The 21,485-nt window shown below is 38.4% G+C and overlaps 2 protein-coding genes across 3 annotated transcripts; one reads left to right on the forward strand and one right to left on the reverse strand.

Moving 5' to 3' along the window:
* Positions 1–1,819: 1,819 nt before the first annotated feature.
* Positions 1,820–17,664, reverse strand: gan (gigaxonin). Of its 2 annotated transcripts, XR_002754074.1 has the most exons (15): positions 17,582–17,664; positions 16,287–16,426; positions 15,762–15,971; positions 15,497–15,611; positions 14,113–14,463; positions 13,262–13,330; positions 12,851–13,002; positions 11,720–11,841; positions 10,608–10,720; positions 9,598–9,747; positions 6,915–7,051; positions 4,710–4,844; positions 3,765–3,874; positions 3,365–3,677; positions 1,820–3,271 (listed from the first exon to the last, which is right to left on the reverse strand). XR_002754074.1 is itself a non-coding variant. In XM_023348352.1 (14 exons), the coding sequence occupies exons 3-14, from the start codon at positions 15,944–15,946 to the stop codon at positions 3,505–3,507; spliced, it is 1,812 nt and encodes a 603-aa protein (XP_023204120.1). In that variant the 5' UTR covers positions 15,947–15,971; positions 16,287–16,426; positions 17,582–17,664; the 3' UTR covers positions 1,820–3,504. The 2 variants fall into 2 exon arrangements, 1 of the variants encoding a protein (XP_023204120.1); XM_023348352.1 differs by having other exon boundaries at positions 1,820–3,677.
* On the forward strand, positions 17,624–20,048 carry LOC102232687. The gene is made up of 2 exons (XM_023348362.1): positions 17,624–18,402; positions 18,953–20,048. The coding sequence occupies exons 1-2, from the start codon at positions 17,640–17,642 to the stop codon at positions 19,684–19,686; spliced, it is 1,497 nt and encodes a 498-aa protein (XP_023204130.1). The 5' UTR covers positions 17,624–17,639; the 3' UTR covers positions 19,687–20,048.
* The last annotated feature ends 1,437 nt before the right edge of the window (positions 20,049–21,485 follow it).

The raw sequence follows: 21,485 nt of genomic DNA on the forward strand, positions 1-21,485 counted from the left end.
AACTGAGACGGGCTGGACTTTCCTCACGGCTGCTCGTGAACTTTTACAGGGCGATGATCGAGAGCATCCTCTGCCTCAACATGACTGTGTGGTATGGTAGCTGCACAGCACTGGAGAGGAAACAACTGACACGGGTGGTGAGAACAGCACAAGGCATTGTGGGATGCCCCCTCCCAGACCTGGACTCCATTTACACAGACCGGGTCAAGAAGAGAGCTGGATCCATAGCCATGGATTCCAGCCACCCGGGCCACAGACTGTTTGTGCCGCTGCCATCAGGCAAGCGGTACAGGAATATACGGACTACAACAAATAGACTGAGAAACAGTTTCTTCCCCACAGCCGTCAGAGCCATTACTCCCTGCCGCCCCCCCCTCCCACACATATCATAACCTCGCAGTCACACATACATATCCCCCACCCCCACACAGACATATTGTTCTGCACTTTGCACTGTCACATTATCTGTACTTTGCCATAATTGGACCTGCTGCTACTTCTTTGGTGTGGTTGAGTGCCTTTAGTTAATTTAGTTGTATATATTGTTATTATTATTATTGTGTGTTTGCTTATTTATACTGTATATATTTGACCTTTTGCACGGGAGCTGCAATGGAAATTTCGTTGAATTCTGTTCAATGACAATAAATGCTATCTATCTATCTATCTATCTATCTATCTATGTATTAGCTGCTGTATTGAGATAGGATCACACTTTCTATCTGCTGGATCAGGATCTGCAACCTGTATCTCTGGAGACACAAGTGGCTCTTTGGCTCACTTATATCAAATGATGAAATATCGCTCTGTTTTTTTGTTTCATTCTTTTTTTTTTTAACTGTCCCCATGAAAAGACACTCACTACACTGGCCCCCGTGGTAAATTTGGTCTAGAACCAGCATCCAAACCTAGCTCCTTATTTGTATAAATATTTTAGTAATACTGTTTACAATACCAGAACTTTAATACAACTTTAATACTTTTTGAGCCCTGTCTGAGGACACATTTTGATTATTAAATTAGGTGTTATGATCAGTTACTCAAGTAATTTACCAAATACATTTTACACTTGCTTAATTAAACGTGTTTAAGGTATGCTACGCTGACTGGAGTACTCTATGTATGAACGGTTGCTCTATGGCAGTGGTTCCCAAAGATTTTCTGGCCCCCCCCTATGGATTACAACAACCCCAACCACCTAAAAAAGAAAAATAAAGCAACTGGGCACACACATCGTTCAACCAGACATAAACCTAAACACATATTTTGTTTTCAAACTCCACTGAAGTTTATTTCACACTTCAGGTTGCAGCAACAAAACAAACTACAAACCATCTTTACAGTGAAACACTTTTGTGTAACTGGTTTTTTTTTCAATCATCCATGCCGCTTCTTGCGCCCCCCCACTTTGGGAACCACTGTTCTATGGATAACTTTTTAAAAACAAAAAACACCAACATAAAACCTTGTCCATCACTGCAGCGGCCATCCCACCCCATGAGAGCAGAGCAACACGCGCAGCGGTGAGCGTTCCTTATTTTAATTTCTGAAAGGTGGCAATTTATAGCTAAATTGCTGTCATATGGATGAATAACAAAGGAGTATGTTTAGCAGGTGATGTTTATGTGAAAATGCCTGTGTTCAAACAAAAACAAAACGAGTGTTTTGTTTTCAGCACTTTGTGAAAAGTGATGCTCTGTTTAGACAACAGTGACGCAGTGCAGTATATTTACTGTAAATACTGGACTGTGAGGAAAGAGCCACAAAGTGCTCCTTCATACCACTATTGTTTTCTTACAGAAATGGGATCACTTTCTGTTTCTTTAATTGAACTTTATTTTTCCTTGACTGAATGTTGTTCAAAAGATTAAAAACAAGATTTCCTTCTCAGTCAAATATTCGAAACATCTGGCACTGTGGAACAATGTCGATCTGCTCCGATTCATTCTCATAAAGCAGACGTCTGCGAGGCTCTCCGCCTCAGGGAACTGATTTCCTCTGGAGGAACAAGTTCTGGGAGCCTCCAGAAAATCCAGCAGGTTAAATTGATCAAACATGTTCACGACTCAGCGACTATGAATGATCAACAGTGACGACGCTACAAATGGTGTGTTTGCACAATAATCAGGTGTACACATAATTGTCCGGATGTATCATCTGGAAACACAGCGTCATTTTATCAGCAGGAAGCACCAACACTTTCACAAATAAAAAAAATATCTACATTTAAAAGCTTTGAATAAACATCGGCTTCCTGGTAAACAAATTTATTATCAAGACATTTGGGGAATCCATCAATATCTTTCAAATGTGCCTCACATCTCCAGATATCTTTGAGGCAGGTACCTTTTCTCTCCAGAAAATGATGTAATCCTGACAGAATAAAGCTGGGTTCAAATCATAAAACTGTCCTAAATCAGCAACTCAAGTAAGAAAGAATATAGATTTGAAATCAAAAAAGCTTCATATTCAATAAATAAAATGATACGTTATTTAAAATCAGGCTTGGCTGAATTCCTACCCTGGAAAATACTCAGAAGTTTTTTTTATTCAAACCGCTTTTACATCTACAGCTTTGTCTCCACATTTACAGTTTATGAATTGAAACATAGATATTTCTTTCTACTTTCATCCTGTGTGTCTCTCACTGTTGTAGGAATTACAATTTTCTGTCAAATTCCTCCAGAACACACAGCACTCGCATTGAGCCACATAAAACCATAGTCTTTATGCTCTTTTTTAATTTTCCATGTCTTCTTTTTAAAACCTTGTAGATGTATAAAAATGTACAAGTTTATCCACCAGAAGGTTCTGACATTCATGGACCATGATTGATTTTGACACCACATAGTTTTTATACAGTGGCCTTTTGTTTGAGGGTTAAATTTGGCCTCCATTGCTCTCTGGGAAATCGCCATAGCAACCAGTGACTTTCTGATTCTCTGGATTTTTGGAGTGAAGCTGCATTAAAAGCGTCACTTTAAAAGATTTTGCATAAAAATAAAAGCACCACAACCTATAAATCTCCATCCCAGTTTAACAAGCCTCAGCTAGAACAAATTAAATAAATGTTAACATTTAGTTTAAAATGTTTACCATCTAATATGTGGATCATTTTCGGAATATCACTTAAATACTAAAAGATTACCTCTGCTGCAGGTGAAAGTTCCTTAAAAATCTCCTCTAAATCAAGTGAGCATCATAATTTTTTAGATATTAGTGTTCAATCTCTCCCCGACCCATCAGTAAATATAAAACAATGAGGAATGATCTGTAAAAGAACAGAAAGATAAAGTCCCAAGTTAAATAGAAAATATTTAAAAATCCTAAAAAAAAAAAAAAAAAAAAAAGGGAAAACCTTCACCATGAAAAACTTGTTTTGATGAGTTTTAGTCTCGTCAAGTCAAATGGTAAAGATCCACGATCCCCAACGCATAGTTTTCTGTGACGCCGTAACCCTGATCAGGGCCTAGGGGGCAGCAGTGAGCCGTGGGGTGCCAGGAATCACAACCTGATGGGGAACATGCCCTGGGTCAGCTGTAGGCGGAACAGGCGACAGTTGGCGATGCGTAGGGCGGCGCAGGCCGTTTTGGAGAGGTCGCTGGGTAACATGGGCTTGGTGCGGAACCACGTCCCGGTGCTGCGCCGAAACTCCCGGATGTAGTCGAAGCTCGTCCCTACGCACGCCAAAAAAAAAGAAAAAAAGCTGCGGGTTAGCAAAGCGACCGACCTGGAAAGCACCGCCTGCTGTTCTTTTTACCGACCCGTGTCCAGGTCTCCCACCACGTAGATGCTGGCCCCGATCGGAACCGCCCCGTAGACGAAGGAGGAGCTGGCCGGGATGCACAGGTTCTGGTCGTCAAGGAACATCCACCTGAAGCACAACGTTCAGAAAACACGTCAACTTTTTACGCTTTTCACCCAGTTAGAGTTGGGTAGTAACTGGTTTCATTTACTCAATCACAACAAGTTCAACAGCCTTTTGGAAAAAAAATTAATAAATAAATACATTTAGGAGTATTTTTACTACACTGTACTTTTTACTTTTACTTGAGTAATTTTATTATGAATTGCTACTCGTATTTGAGAAAGTTTTTGTTAAAATTTCGTAAGTTTTTTTTATTGAAAGAAAATAATTTTGAAAAATTTTCTTTTGTCTGAAAATAACTTACAGTTACGATAAAACTGTTTATCCACATCTTCAGAGGCTACGCTAACTAGCCTCAGCATTCATGACATCCTGTGCTAGCAGTCGTGTAGCAGAGAGCTACTGTGTGGGCACAATGAGCAGCTTGTACACAACACTGATTGGCAGCATTAAGACCCGCCTCCTAGCTGTGATTCGTTGTTTCTAGGTAGCATTGGGAGGCAAAGGAGCTCAATCTTTTCACAGATTATCTGTCTTGTATTAAACTGTCTCAACATAGTGACAGTTTCAACAAATATGTAAAAAAAAAAAGTTAGAAAAGTTACATAATAACAGAAAAAGTTTGTACACCCCTGATTTAATCACTGCCTACAGACGCCTAGCTGCTACTTATTTTTATTTTCCCAGTTTCAGTGTAAAAGGGGGAAAACTTGACAGCGTTTTTACCGCCTCTGTTTAATAAGAAATAACTGAGGTTTTATAGTCCCGTTTTTTACTCGCCTAAATTCAAATTCACATTAAAACATGAAACACAAGCTGGATTAAGCTTTTAAAACTGGACCTTCTCATCTCGTCGTGGTAGAACTCGGACTTGCAGGTCATCATCTGTCTTTGTTCAGGATTTTCGCTCTCTTGGCTTCTGACTCCTCCGAACACGTAGAGCTCCTGACCGACGCCGCAGGCCACCGAACCGAACCTGAGCGGGACAAAGTGCGTCAAAAAACAGAAATATCAACACACATATCTAACATGCCTCCCTGGTTTTCATGGCCTACAAAGAATGTTCCGAAATTTCATAAACAGACCAAATCTTTCCATAGTTGAAACTGAATAAAATATTCACAAATATTTTTATCAATGTTTGAAGTGAAATCAGACCAAACTTAACTTTTTTAGACCATATTTAACTGATATTTCTGTTTGATAAATGTCACAATAAAGAGAGACAGAATATTTAACAGATTTATTTATCTATGTCTTCAAAATCAGAAATTTACATACATTTCCTCAGTACTTGGTACCTCTTTGCCTCTGAACTGGATGCTGTGCTTTAACTTTCTGCTTGACTTTGTTTAAGACGGTGCAAAAATATTTGAGTGTTTTTTGTGGCGTCGTCAGTTGCTATGGCAACGAGTCTGCGCGTTGCTGCGCTGGTACAGAGAGCGAGAAAGACGTGGTTTTGAGTTGTACTTTAACGGTTTCTTAATAATATCTAAATGTCTAAGTTTGATTGAGTTAACGGAGTTATTCTACGGCGGCAGCGCGGCTAGGCATCACATGTAGAAGAATTGTCTTTTTGCCCTTAAGCAAAATTATTTGTAAATCTGATTTTGATTAAATCATTGCCTCACCAGTTATGAACCTCACCGCACATCACTGATTATGACTATATTCTTGTAATTAAAGCTTCTCATAGCATGGCCTTAATACTTTGTCGTGCAACTTACAGAGGAGATAGAAATAATATTGAAAATATTTTCTGTCATTTATAATCTCTTTTTTATAAAAAGAAAGCAAGAAAAGATTTATTAAAATCAGCTCTAGCAGAAGATGAGGCCTACGTATTGATATGTTGTCCAAATATTAGCTAAAAAATGGCAAAATATACGTTTCTTTTTTGTTGAAATCCAAACATCTGACTCTTGTGACGTGACTTATCTTGACCAAACGGTCACACACAGTCACCACATCCTGCACTGTTTGGTTTCTGTTTCTCTCAACTCAAAGAATGCAATCAACGCTGAATCTAGGTTGGAGTAAAATTTGATAATTGACGAGGTTGAATATTTCTGATTGCAAAAGTTAGAGAAATTAAACAGATTTGAGTATTTTTTGTTTAACAACCCAGATCACAGTAAAACTTCAAAACAGTCAATAAGTAATAAATCAATTAATCACATGTTAAATTAAACAGAGCTCAATAATTTTCATTTGCATGATTTATTGTTTTTCCTTTCTCTCTTCTGCAAAAATCTGGATGATAAAAGTCTTCAGTCTGTTTACAGAAACTTCGTGATTCATTTAGTTTGTTGTTTCTGTTTTGTTTGTTTATTTCAGATATTTAAAATGTTGAAGTGTTAAATGTAGATTATAATTTACAGTTTATTGATGTTTGATAATGTTTGATAATGTGTTCCTGCATTTTTATGCCATTACCATTATATTACTTCAAAATGATCTCAAAAAACAATCCTGTTAATCACAATAACTTCAGGGACAAACCATCGTCCAGAAACATTTGTTACCATTGCCTCCTTCAAGAAACTATAAAAAAAATTATCACTTCAATTTTAAAGTTGAAGTGATAAGATGAGTGACTAAAAACAAGACCTTAAAGTTCAGCCTCACTAATGAGAGGAGTGCAGATGAAAAGTAAGTGAGTGTGTGAATCAGGTTATGGAGGAAACGTAAAAACCACAGATATGAGCTGGGATGTGGTTATTCAAAGAAACCCCTCAAAAAAACAACCTACAGCGGCTTGAATAGGTAAGAATCTGATGATGATTGAAACCCAAAACTCTGGTTCGGTTGCTGGTTTGCATCAACGCCACAGCTGATGAGAAGAAGAAGAGTTTTCCAGGCTGAATGCAGCGTGACTCGTCAGCAGCAGCATCATGTGTCAGTGTGGATGTGGCGCTGCTCAAGGTAACGCTAACCCATCCAGAATTGCGACAGAAGCCTCATTTCATTTCCTGTTGAGCAACTCGTGCTTCCGCATGGCGTCAAGGCCGATGTGCAGACGGTCACCTGACGGGGTCACGCTTACCGTCTCTCCTTCAGAGGACACAGGCCCGTCCACTGCTGGGTTTTTGGGTCAAAGCTTTCCACAGAGTCAAAGAGTTTCCCGTAGGAGCCGCCGCCAATGGCGTAGATCTTCTTATTCATCGAGGCATAGCATCCCACCTAACGGCAAAAAATTTAATCTGTGTTTTTATTTAGTTAGCTGCAGAATACACACTTAAAAAACTAAACTAAAACTAAACACAAAAACAGTAGTGGTGCGCTACGTCTGCAAAAAGCAGAAGTAATGGCTTTGTCTAACTAATTTTGAAAGCATTTATTGCACTTAGCTTCCCCTAAGAAGCCTCATTCAGCGTTTATGCTCCACAAATCTGTAGCAAACTTCCAGAAAACTGCAAAACAGCCGAAACACTGAGTGCCTTTAAACCTAGACTTAAACCCACCTGTTCAGATTTGCTTTTGAATCGTAGTAAATGAAACGTTGACCAACATTTTCGATGTGTGTTGATTTTGATGATGGCACTCATCAAAATGTAATGTTCGTCTCTGGTTTCTCTATTGTTTATTGTACTTTGTTTTTCTGATGTTTTATAATTGAGTTTTTATGGTGTAAACCACTTTGAACTACCTTGTTGCTGACATGTAATATACAAATAAACCTGATTGATAAGTTAATTATTACAGATAATTTTTAAAGAACCAATTTAGTTGGCTGCTTTGCAAATTTTTTGTTTTGGTTATTGACTGTTAAAAATCCAAGTACTTACAGCAACATTGCCCAAACCTTTAGCACTCGTTTCCAAAAATGGCACAAAATTCATTAAGAAACATTTTTTATGTACTTGCTCAACAATAAACACATTTTTTTAATGAAATCCGCACATCATTAAAGATTGAAAACAAAAAAAATGCCTTTGGGCTGCTGCCTTATTAAAAGACAAACAGACAATATAACACACTTTTTGGGTCATCAATTGTTTTCCATTTTGTTGACCAGATTTATTTTTTTTTTTTTTAACATTTCTTGTGTTGTGGTCAGGGAGCGAAAATAGTGCCAGAAAATAACTCCCAGTGGTCCGAGCGAAGCAGATTTGACGTCCATTACTGTCGTTTGCAGATGTTGCTTGTGCATCATATTTATGGGTGTACTAGAAACACAATAACACAAAAGTTCCATCTCAGGACTTTTGTATATCGGTTTTTAAAAAAGCGATTAATTATGTTAATGTTTTTAATGTATTAAAATCTATGTATTTAATCACAATTAAGCGGTTAAAATCCCAGCCATGCATGAATTATTGATTCAGGGTTGCTGAAATAATTCTTGTTGGCGCAAGGTAAATCTAAATATTTTTAAAAAATAATTAAATCTGGCATTTTTCACCTCACAATAACGATCTAAAGTGATCATTGTTAGACTAATTTGTGTCCTAAAGTCTAGTTCTCGTCTGAGTGGCTCAGAAATAAACAAAATCATAGGAAAGTGTTACAACCTCACGTTGGTCATAGTTTTATAAAGTAAGGCTGTAAAGCTCAGCAGCAGTTTGTGGTGCCGGTTCACATGATGTCCTAACATGAAGCCGTTCCGTCACAATAATTATCTTTTATTACAAAGAAACAGAAAAGAAACGTCTCTAAGAGCATCTTAAGCTGGAACAACAAGTTCAGAGAACAGAAGTAAAGGAAACGAATATAAAAGCAGAATACAAATATGATAAGATACCACCACACATATGCTGACTGGACCCTGAGACCGTCCTGCTGCTGCTGCACAGCATGTTTCTGACAGACGATGCAAGAATAAGAAATTACATACTCAACCAGAAATTACAGAAAACAAATGTCACTGATTCACATTGTAGCTCTTACGTTTTTGTGGGATTTTTTGTTTTTAAATCAGTGACTGTGGAACATTTTTCTGTAATCGCTAATGTATATAAATAGTTTATTTTTATTTAGGAAGTATTAAATACTTGATTTGCAAAAAAAAAAAAAAAGGAATATAAGTAATGTTTCCTTTTTCAGGAACTCTTCAGAGGTGGTACAGCGCCACCTGCAGGTCACAGAGGTGAACTTTCATGGTGAGCATGAGCATAACTGCTCATGCTCACCATGTATGTATACACACACACACACACACATATATATATATATATATATATATATATATATATATATATATATATATATATATATATATATATATATATATATATACAGAAAGATTGAATATATACAGAAAGATTGATACATATATATATAACTACAATATATATTTATTGTCATATGTTTATTATTTATTTACTTATTTAATTTTTTATTGTGTGTAAGTTCATTTTAAATTATTAAAAGTTTAGAAACTGTAAATAATTCAACCTTGTCTTTTGGTTTTGCTTTTACATATTCATATTGAAATTGAGAAAAAGGTGGAACCAAAGTCAAATTCCTGGTTTGTGTGCAGAAAACTTCAACAAAGCTGATATTTAAATTCTGTTCAACAAATTATCTTTGGTAATTTAATGAAATTATATGTATAAACACATTACCTGTACAACTAATTCAATTGAAACACAATGAATAACAATATTAAAGAATCAAGGTTTTGCAATGGTCCTGATCTTATTTTGTGTTGATGTGTAAAATTTAATGTCATTGAATCTCAAAGAACTGAATCAACGTTGGAAAGAAGAGAAGTTCTCCCCGGTTACCTTCCGCATCATCGTCATGCTCGTCTGCATCTTCCAGGTGCTGAAATGCGGGTCGAAAACCTCCACCGCGGTCAGCGCCAGGTCTTCGGTTTCTCCTCCCAGCACGTAGATCAGCCCGTCCACCTCCACCACGCCGAAGTTCTGACGAGGCTGCAAGCATCAGACAGGAAATAGATTTTATTTAAAGCCAGTATGTATGTGTAAAAACTGGCTGACTGAAGATCAGATAAGGTGCTTAAAACTGGGAAAGCTGTGACTCCCATTGTAACCAAATTAGTAAGAAAAAAGTGCTAAAGTGAGTAAAAATCAGTGCAAACACTGCAGAAACACAGAATCTTATGAAGTATTTATGTCCAGCAAACATCTTAATAAGACAAAACTAACTTAAAAGTACATTTTCAACAAGTTATAGAAACTTGTCTTGGATAAATAATTCATTAATATTGATTTAAAAGTGATTAGTTTAACAAGCAGATTTCTTCCTTTATAACAAGGAAAAATGTCTTGTTATAAGTGAGAAAATCTGCTAGCAGAAGTAATACTTTGTAATCAACATTTGTAAATTATTTTAATGGAAAGTTAACAATTTAATGCAACATTTAATGCAAAGCTGCATTAAAAGTCAATTAAATGTGTTAACTTTGCATTAAAACTGTCATTATTTACTTAGTGACGCTTCATGACAACAGTCATGGAGTCTTCATGTCTGAAGACTCCATGTTCATGACAGTGTGATATCAATCTTATGCACACCCCTTCAACTAAAGTGCTACCAAAAACTCTTAGATTTTGCTGGAACTAAGATAACTGCACTAGAAACTAGACAAAAATAAGAGTTTGCTGCTTTTTATTGCGATTTGACTTTAAAAGCAATACTGACACCTTGTGGTCAAAAGGTGCAAAAACAAGCCATTTGGACGTCTATGGAGGTTGTGGACAGAGCAGTAGACAGACAGATGCAGCTTGTAGATGAATAATCTCTCAGATGAACCAGGAGCAGCTGTCGGTACCTGCAGCATCGGGGGGATGGGGCTCCAGGAGTTGGAATCCGGGTCGTATTTCTCTCCAGTGTCCAGGATCGTGCCGTTTTCATCTGTTCCCCCCATCACAAACAGGAAGCCCTCTGACACACAGGAAACAGCCACGTCAACCACCCACCTGCTGCTCTGCTCTAAAGATGCAAGTTATCGATTAATGAATTCGTCTAATTTAAATCGACAGACAGTTAATTGATAAGCAGAGTTTTCTCTTGTATTAAGAGGGCCGACAGTATTTCCATAACATGAAGGGTTCCATTTTTAACAATATGCTGAATGAAAAAATATATATAAAATATTGACTGAATAAACAGAAAAGTTCAGTTTTCTCACAAACTTAAGACATATTTATAAAATATGAAAGGAAAAGAATAACATATCGCCACCTGCCTAAAATAATAACTTCTTTTTTTTTTGCCTGAAACATCTTTTGAAAAGAAAGAGGTGGTGTTTTTTTTTTGTTCGTTTGTTTGGCGAAAAAAATGACTTAGGTCATTATTTTAGGTGACGCTATTTGAAACACTTAATTGCCCATGAACAGACATATTCAGACAGAACTTTTGTGCTTCTGAAGAAATATTAAAAATTCGCTACATGAAGTGTTTTAACTCACGACAGACCTCAAAATCAACATTGCTAATTGGCGTCATGTTCTTTTTCCATCATGTCTCCTCCACATCTGTCACCTCTCTTCGTAGCACTAGCACATCAACAATCTTTGAATGAGAGGCTGACGTTGTTCCGTCATGTAGCTCGGCTAAATGACCGCTATTAAGATGAAACTTAACTTAATGAGCTTGTCGAGTGTTTATATTTTAAAACAGAACCGAATAAAGTGCATTTTCCATCCGACGACGGACTCTGTTCCGACCGTTTCTGTTATCCCACCGCCATCTTTGTTTCTGGATCAAAGGCTTCGCTTAAGGATGACCAGCGGCGCCCCCTGCTGGACGGCGGACAAACTACAACACTAAAAGAAGGTCTGGCGGACATTATTATTTTTAGTTAATCCATCGGAACTGATTTTAATTTTAAAAACCTTTCTAGCCTTTCTATTCCGGAACAGATTCCGATGGAGCACTAACCGGCGGCGACCACGCCGTGGCCCAGACGGGCCACGCTCATCGGCTGCAGCTCAATCCACTTCTGCCTGTTGGCGTCGTACAGCGGGCACATGCAGCGCGTCATGGCGGTCGGATTCCTGGTTCTGTTCAGAGTGAAACAGTCGATCAGACGGAGGTCTCTGACCGCATTACATCTGAAATACACCTCCCTAATACAAAGTATCCTTTAAAAATTAAGTTTCTGTCAATAATTCCGTTCAAAAAGTAAACACATATTGTGATATTTCAACTGTTCCTCAAATGTTACACAAAACCAATAAAAAGGGATATTTAATACAGAAATGATCTTCACGATTATGGGATCAAGAACATTACTGGAAAGTTGAGCGGAAGGAAGAAGTGTTTTTTTAAGCGCAAAGTTAACAAGGATAACTGAATGACTTGAACCGAATTAACTTTTTCGTGTTGCTGGGTTATAAATTGTACAGAAATTACTGTGATAAAAGACAATTTTGTTGCTGGAAGACCATTTTCAAGTAATATAATAGCATAATAAAAGAGTGGAATATATAGAATATTGATCCCCAAGAGGAAATTGCTTGTATGCTGACAGCAACTCCATCAAAAGTGTTAAATATTGATAAATACAAATGTAACCATAAACAATACAAAATTTCTAATATATATATACATAATTGTGACATTGTTAGTGATTTAAAAATGACTAACTACAAAATAAATATTTAAAATAAATACATAAATAAATAAAATTAGAATGCACATGGAAATATATTGATCTATAAATAAATGACCTATACCAAGACCAATAAACTTTAATTTTGTAAAGAACACTTGACACTGGAACTGGAAGAGATTTTAAATGTCCAAAATAAAACATGACAACCAAAAACAAAAAAATAAAACAAAAATAAAAACACACAAATAACCAAACCCATTAATAAAATAGATCATAATGACTCTGTCAGCAAAACTGCACTTGAAAAAATACTAATCTGAATGAAAATTAATGAGGTATTTTTAATTTCCAATCATTAAGACAGGCTTAGTGGACCCAAACAGCTCCCAACATGTTACTGTGTAGTTCTGCAGTAAGTTGTGTTTCACCTTGAAGATGAAAATACAGATTCCTACCTTCGATCTTCTCCTCCTACAAGGACGATGCATTCAGAGTAACCTCGGGGTTTGAAGGCGGTCAGCATCGCCTCGCCCTGCGGCGGATCCTCCGTCAGAACCTTCTGGCAGAACTCCCTGACCACCTCCCTCATCAGCGGCTCTGCCATGGACTGATCACATGACACAAAATAAACATCTAAAACACAAAAACTAATTAAGCTTCATCGCTTTGTGTGAAAATGATTACTAGGAAACTAAGGCTGCAGTTCAGTGTCTGCTGGAGGTGATGGAGGAATAAAGTGTTTCAGTTTCTTTGAGTTTCTATTCTTAGAACATTAATTAACCTTCAGATTATTGAGGATTAGAAACTTGAAATGGCACATTAGAATCTGCAGATACTAATGTGCAAAATGCTGTTTGCAGCAGCACCTGTTCTCTCAGGTAGCTCTGGTCCAAGCCCTGCATCCACACGGCCGACATCACTTCCTTCATATGGACCTGAAGACACGGTAACAAAAAACTGTGAAGGCAAACAACTAGGCCTGTCATAATAAATCAATTAATCATGTGATGAATTTATTATTTATCGTTTTTCTCTTTTCTCTCTTTCTACCAAAAGTTGAATGTTAAAAGTCTTCAGTCTGGTGCTTTGGTCTCAACTAGTCCATTTTTGGGGACAATTTTGTTTACAGACATTACATGATTCATTTTATTTGTTGTCTTATTTAGTTATTTTGCATATTTAAAATGTATTCCAGTTCCAGTGTCAAATATTCAATAAAATGTAATGCTTATTGATTTTGAGAATGTGTTATTGCGTTATTATACCATTATAAATATATTACCTGAAAACTGTCTCAAAACTAGGGGCGTACCGATTTACTGGCGCCAACTTCCTTAATTTTGCGAGACTGGTGATCAGCTGATACTTACATTCGGAGTCAATCTGATCTTATTTACCTCAACAAATGCCTAAAAATGAGGCGTGATCGACAGACCCACCAGGTCATCCCTGCAAGTTTGCAGTTAATCGTCACCCCACTGTTACCGACTCAGCAACTTTCTTACTGTATTTAGCAACATTTCAGACAAAAAAATTGGAATTGGCATGTCAGGCTTTTCAAAGATCGATACTTGGTGATTAGCCAGAAAATTGCAATCAGTGCATCCCTACTCAAAACGGCAATATATCGTTTATCACATTAACATCCAACAAAACTTATCATCTTGACAGGCCCAGCAGCTGGAAATCAGCTATGGAGAACGTGACGCTTCCTCACCCTGCGGTCGTCCGGGTCATGGGCGAACCATCGCACAGCGGCCTCCAGCACGTGCTTCTCGTTGCCCACGTTGAGCTTCTCCATGTTCAGCAGCTCGCACAGCCGGCTGTGGGGAAGCTCCCTGAACTCCTCGGTGAGCGCCACGTCGCGGAAATGCGTCTGCAGGAAGTCCGTGGCGACGTAGTGGACGTGCTGCAGGCAGTAATGCAGCGAGAAGAGGCGGATGCCGATGCAGTTCTCCGCCGTGATGCAGCTCTCCAGGAACTGGCAGCAGAGCAGCTTCAGGTCGGTCATGAGCAGCAGGTCGGACGCCTGCACCATGTCCTGGACGGTCTCCTCGCTCAGGCTGATCTGGGAATACGAAACAAATCCAACAGCTGTACTGGTGTTTCATGATTCTGCTTTACAGAGAATAAAACAGTTAAAATTCAGCTTCTCTGAAAAATTCTAACATTACACATTATTAGAGCAGCAACTAACAATTATTTTAGTGATCGATTAATTCATTATTCTGATGATTAATCAAAGAGAAAAATGCCACTTTCTACATATTTTTCATTGAACCACTTAAGCTTTTTTATACATTATTAGAAAAACATTAAAAGATGCAAATATACAAATTATTCAATTCCATTTTTAAATAAGAAAATACAAATTTTACTGCCTAAACTGTAATAAATATGTTTCCTTTAGTAAATCTGAACCTGGTGAAACTCAAACTGCCATGTTGGAGTTTTGGCTGAAACATATTTACAGACAAAGGTGCTTTTATATTAAATGCAAAATGTATATATTTTTCTTACAGTTTTTCTCTTAACTACTGCTCTGAATATGTTTGTTTTTTTCACCACATGGCATTTTTTTAGTCTGTATCCTCCAGTTAACGATTAATCAATTACTAAATTAGTTCAAGATTATTTCATTAATTGACTAATCATAGTATTTGTCAACATATGAAAAACGGTTATATGAAACTTTTATTTTTCATCCAATTAATTAATCATCAAAATCATCAATAGATTTATCAGTTACTAAAATGACTGTCAGTAGGAGCGACAGTCCAAAGTCTTTTTTTTAAGTTTTGGATCTTTAGGAATGTATAGATTTCATAAAAATCTGTATGTTACAGTAAAGTCACAATAAACAAATTTTTGCATTTTAAATTTCATGAATTTTGTGACCTGCTAGTAGTTTAAATTTGTCAGTTTTGTCCCCAGGAGCAACAACTTTGGACATCACTGAAGTAGGCCAAAACAAAAACATATTTGCACTAATTTTTTCCATCTTTCTGACCTCAATATCTTGTTTTTAACATAATCATGTGTAGATTGACCAGATTAATGAGAGAACACAGTGCATTTTAAGATAAAAAGCTGGGAATCACCTCCCCACTGAAGATGTAGTCCAGGATCTGTTTCATGATGGCCATGGGGACTCCCTGCAGTTCAATTCTGTAGGTTGACCCATCTTCTTTAGGAGGATTGTAGTTCAGTTTGGTCCTGAAATGAAATTATTCACAGCAGAATATGCCACAACATGAAATAAAAGCTGCCTGGAATCACTCCCAGCTAATGAAAGTGAACACACCCATCATGCTGCTGCCACAAACACAACAAATGTCCGACCAGCTGTGTGCAGGAATGTCTGACCTGATGTAAGGGCTGGCTGCAGCCAGGATGTTTTTCTGCACAGGGAGCTCCTTTCCATCCACCACAAGGAGCGCATCGTGGAAGCTCTGCTCCTGCCAGAAGGTCCGAAGAACTCTCAAGAGCTTCTGGGAGTGCTGCGGATCCGAAACCGTCAAACCGGGATCACCGGATGTGGAGTTCGGCATGTCTGGACTTGGGACAGGTCTCCTTCTGTCAAGAGAAGCGCACACATTGTTTTTCATAAACGTTTGCTAATTAATGCTGTTAGTATCTTTATCTATTACCGAGCCGAATACTTTGTAAAAGCACCACTATTAAAAATAACAAAGATGTATTTTCTATAAGCAGCGCATACAGGTGCTGCAAGCTGGAACGTACTAAAGTAACCAGTTTTTAAATCAAGTTTGGCAGGAAAAGCTACGCTAGCAGCAAAACGATCTACAGTTTAGATTAACGGCTCCGACACGGGCTAAAACAACCTGCTACAGTTTTCTTTTAGAATAATTACTTGTTGTAAAGTCTTACCTGAAGTTTTCTTTGTGTTTTTGTATTTTTGGGCACAGGGAGTGCCCCGGACTGCACTCAGACCACGAATCGCTCCAAAAGGCTGGAAGTCGACGTTACAGGCATGTGTTACATGCTGCATTCAGGAACTTAGGACAAAACTGTACGAGATGTACACCAGAATGTATAATTAGAATAATAATAATAAATGAAATGTGTATTTATCAGCACATATAAATATTCAACAAAAGTACTCATTTACACTAATAATTGGTGGGAAATTTGTATAAAAATGCGATTACAATTTCGTGTAATGCATTTGTCTTATATTATTGAACGTCTCCTGAAATGGGCTGAAAGAGTTCAGGTAAAAGCGTTCCACCAATAAGCTTAGTGCAAACTTCATGTAAAAATAAAATAAATAAATAAATAATACAGCAGCTGGCTGTTACTCGTGACTTTAATTTATTCATCCATTATTTAGAGAGATATTTACAATGTTAAAGAAACTTGCAAGGAAAATAAAAGCAAAATGTTCCCGGTATTCTGTCAAATATTCAGATAAACCCAGTCTTCTTTTGCGCTCCACATATAGCTCTGTTATATTTCCCAGCAGAAACTCCATTCACAGTTTAGATTTGAAGACTATTAGAGGTTTTCCCCACTGAGTTTTCACCGCGGAGCTAGATAATGTCAGTCACTCTAGATTATAGCAGTGAAAAAAAATCACTGGTGTAATTTATTGTTATTTAAACTAGTCCTGTGATTCATATGAACATCAAAAGTTTATTTTATCTTCAACTACTTTATTCGTTAGTTATTACTACTGTTAATACCACTAGTAAATTTGCCTTAGCTTAAATGTACTTTATATATATATATAAAATACACACATGCAATGTACACATATAGTCTTCACTCTTTTCACTTATGCGAACAAGTTAAAACAGAATTTTGAATTAATAATTTAATTATACTGGGAATGTTTTGTTGTTGTTCATAAATACAGACTTTTAAAACTTAATCCAAATTTATGTCAATTGAAAAATTTCCCAAGTTGATTTTGGTTCAAAGTAAATCTGCTCAACAACTTTGTACTTTTATTAATAACTTTGATTTGTTGTAAACCTCCGTACTTGGTTCTGTGTCGCATATTATACTATATTATATTGAATACATGCAACTCAATCTGTGAAATCATAAACATCGTATTAATATTGTTGCCTTGTTTTGTTTGTAAACTGATGTTCTAAACGAAGCTTTCAAAAAAGCTTTTTGAACAAGTTATTATGGAGGAACCTATTTTATGTGCTTACTTTCCTGTCGGAAGCTAATCGCAGGCGCACCCCGTCAAGCTGAAAACAAACTCCAGAAATGCCTCCCTGGAGCAAACTGACTCCCTGGATCGAGAATCTGATCCTTAGCTACGGGAGCGGGGATGAGTCTGGCAGCCAGCTGAGGGCTCATGTCATCGGGGTGGGTCAGATGACCCAGTCCCAGGCTCGGGGCTCCGATGGCCCGACGGGGTTGCTCTTCCTGTCCGACGGAGAGCTCAAAATCCCGGCCGTGCTCACCGCCTCCGCCTGGGAGCAGCTCCAGGAGAAGGAGGACCGGGAGTGCTTCAGCAGCCTCCTGAACACCACCGTGTGCCTGCAGGACTACCGGCTCCGGTTCCACATGGACCCGGAACAGACCAAGAGCCGGTTCTTCCTGTCAGTGGGGGAGCTGGCCACCACCGCGGCGGGTCCGGTTAAAGACAACACGCCCTGCTGCACCAGTTCGGCCTCGGTCCGGATGAAGATCTGCAGAACCTGGAGGTCCCTTCTTGGTCAGGAGGACTCCCAGCGGAGCCAGACCGGACTGGACCTGTCCGAACTGCTAGGAGAGTGGCAGCACGACTGCCTCCAGACACTGCTGCGGGACATCCGGGAGAGACTGCTGGCTCTCAGGAACCCCCGACCCTCCACCTCTGCTTACACCCCGCCTCCGAACTGCACCAGATGGGACCTGGACCGGGTCAGGTACAAGGGGGAACCGAGCTTCACCGTCCCGGCGAAGCTGCTTCTCATTCCGTATGAGAGCAAGGGACAGGCTTGCTCTGTGCAGGACGTGGAGTGGCAGATAACCGAACCGGCAGGTCAGTATCGCACTGGGCGCCAAACAGCGGAATATCAAAAAGTATTTTTGAATTTGAATAATTATTTCTTGTCAGCTTTTTCTGTATTTTATGAATGAGTTTGGAACATTATTAGGACCACTGAAGTAAAAAGGAAAAAGTTATTACTTTAATCTTCTGAGATGAAAAGTCATAATTCTGTGGCCCTAATCCTTTTCTGTAAGAGGAGGAGAGCCATACTAAATAAAAATGAAATATAAAAAGCAAAAGGATAAAGTCAAAAGATTGGAAGAATGAACTCCCATGAGAACAAAATAATATTACCAGTATAAAGTTGAAATAATAAGAAAAAAGTCATAGTATTACAAGCATAAAGTCATATTCACTTTATTATCGTAATATGACTTTATTCTGTACAACTTTATTTTTGCATTTATTTCTTTATTATTTTTTAGCGTGTTCCTAATTCCACTTCATAGTATCTGACAGCTATTGTTACATTCAAACTCCCCATTCGGTGCCATATTGTGTCTGCATACCTGAGAAAGTACTTACCGTGTCCTTCCTGCAGGTGGCGATCCAGTACAGAGTGCGGGAACTGCGGGAGGTGCGGGAACTGCGGGAGATGCGGGAACTGCGGGGGACGCGGGTGAGCGTTGCCCTCTTTTGATGGAGGATGTCGCTCCTTTCCCAGACCCAACCGCCCTGCTTTCCGCCAACCCCTGGGACATGTTCCCCCCTCTGGGAATCAGCCCTTCCACCTCCGACTCGTCCCCGGAGTCCACCCCGAAACTGGACTCTGCTGCCATGGTAACCAGCACCCGACTTCCGGTTGCCAGCACCCAGCTTCCGGTCCCCAGCTTCCTGCCTCCTTACCAAAACCAACCCGCCGCCAGCTTCCCACCGAGCTCCTCAGCAGTCACCGTGAGTCCACCAGAACCTCCTGCCTCAGACGGAACCGACACCGTTCCGGAAAGCTATAGGAAGCCCAAGAGGAAGCGATGCGAGGCGGAACAACAACAAGAAGAAGAGGAGGAAGAAGTCAGTGGGAGTCCGCCATCTTGGCTCTTTGACTCCCACCTTGGAACTCCCAGAAACGAGGACAGTCCAAAACAGACCCGACCCGCCCCGAAAAAGATCCCGGGCACTCACGGCGACGGCAGACCGTTCTCCTACAAATACAGAGTGTCGGATCAGAACCACCAGGACTTCAGCCGGTTCCGAGTGGCTGCGTCTCTGCTACACTGGGCCCTGCGGTATCTGTTGACTCCGAAACCAACAGAGGATCCGCAGAGCGTCGACTGATTGGACTGAAGTACCGAACGCCTACAGATCGGACTCGCTTTGTCATGTTCATTACCAAAAAAGTCCAATACTTCTTCCACATTTGGTTTCTAGTTTTGCATGGAGTACCGTTTGTAAAATTACACAAGAAAAGATTAACAGCAATGTTTTGGTTTATTTCGCCTGTCAGAGAAAAAAACACTGTGGGTGTGTCATGTTTCTAAATGTCCAAATATTTACCTTCCAAACTAAATATTTAGCTTTTAATTTAAATATTTAGTTTGGAAGCTGAATATTTAGTTCCCAAATAAATGTCTTAAGTTTGAGCTTAAAAAGTAGCTTTCCAACTAAATATTAAGTTTAAATATTTAATTAAGTATTTTGTTGGAACAAAATATTTATTTTGGAAGTAAAATATTTACTTTTTGAATTAAATATTTTGCAATAGTTTTAAAACTAAATATTTAATGCACAAACTACATATTTTACTTTTAATTTAAATATTTAGATGGGCACTAAATATTGAGTTTGGAAGCTAAATATTTCGTTTTAAGATAAATATTTAGTTCCCAACTAAGTTAGTTTTCTAAATATTTAGCTGCCTAACTAAATATTGAATTCACAAGCTCAATATTTAGTTTGAATATTCAAATTAATATTAAATATTTTAATATACTTTTTATTTCAATATTAAAGTATGTCTAGTATGTGAAAACATGGCTTAGAAGAATGAACAGCCACATTTTATTTATCTGGCAGGATAAATAAACCAAATTATAGCTGTTCATTTTTCATTATGTAACTTTATGAACGGCACTCCATAATTTTCTGATGTTGAGAATTTTTTCTCTTTATCTTGAGATTTGATGGTTCTGGACGTAAATGTTACAGATGCATCAGGAGGTGCAGTTCTGTGTGGTTTCTCTGTATCAAAGTTAAAAAAAATGTTAATGTTATTAAAGAATAAAAGCATATTTTTCAAAAAGTTTCCTAATTATTGTGCAACGATCTTTTGTAGACTAAGAGCTTTATTACCTGCAATGTGTCGCTAGGCGATAAATATACTGATTAATCGCATTGTTGGTTGAATATTTAATCTGGTTTTATGTTTAAGTCCCTGGAGACACAAGGAGGGAAAGAAGGACTGAAGGAAGCAAGGACAAAAGACAGGGCACGAGGAAGGGAAGTAAAGGCAGTAGGACACGATGAGCAAAGGAAGGGAAACAGGAAGTGAAGAAAGGAATTGAGTTAGGAAACATGGGTGGAAGAACGGTCAAGGAAATAAGAGTAAAGTAGAAAAAAATTAGAAAGAGGACAAGGAAATGGATGTAAGACAGAAGGGTGGAAGGAAAAAGCAACAAAAAACGTTAGGAAATGGGAAAGGAACTATAAAAGGAAAGGAAAGAAGAATGTGATGAAGGAAGGAAGAGAAGACACAGGAAGGAAAGGACATTAGTTAGAAAGGAAGCAGAGAAAGGATACAAGGAAGCCAGGGCAGAAGAAAGTGTACAAGGAAAGAAGAAGGGGAGGAATGACAGTAGGACACAAGGAGCAAAGAAGGTAGAAAAGAAAGAAGGAAGTAAATAGGAAGGAATTAACTGAAATAAGAGAGAAAGGACTCAAGGAGCAAAAGGCGAGGAAGGACAGACCATAGGAAAGATAAGAAAATAGCGGTAGGAGACAAGTGTGAAAAAAATGGTTAGGGGACAGAAAATAAGAGGAGGAAAGGACATAGGACACAAGGAGTGAAGGAGGTAAACAGGAAAACAGAAACTGTACAAGGAAGGAATTCAGTTAGGAAAGAGCGGAAGGACACAAGG

The sequence above is a fragment of the Xiphophorus maculatus genome, chromosome 2 (genome assembly GCF_002775205.1).
Source record: "Xiphophorus maculatus strain JP 163 A chromosome 2, X_maculatus-5.0-male, whole genome shotgun sequence".
NCBI lineage: Eukaryota > Metazoa > Chordata > Actinopteri > Cyprinodontiformes > Poeciliidae > Xiphophorus > Xiphophorus maculatus.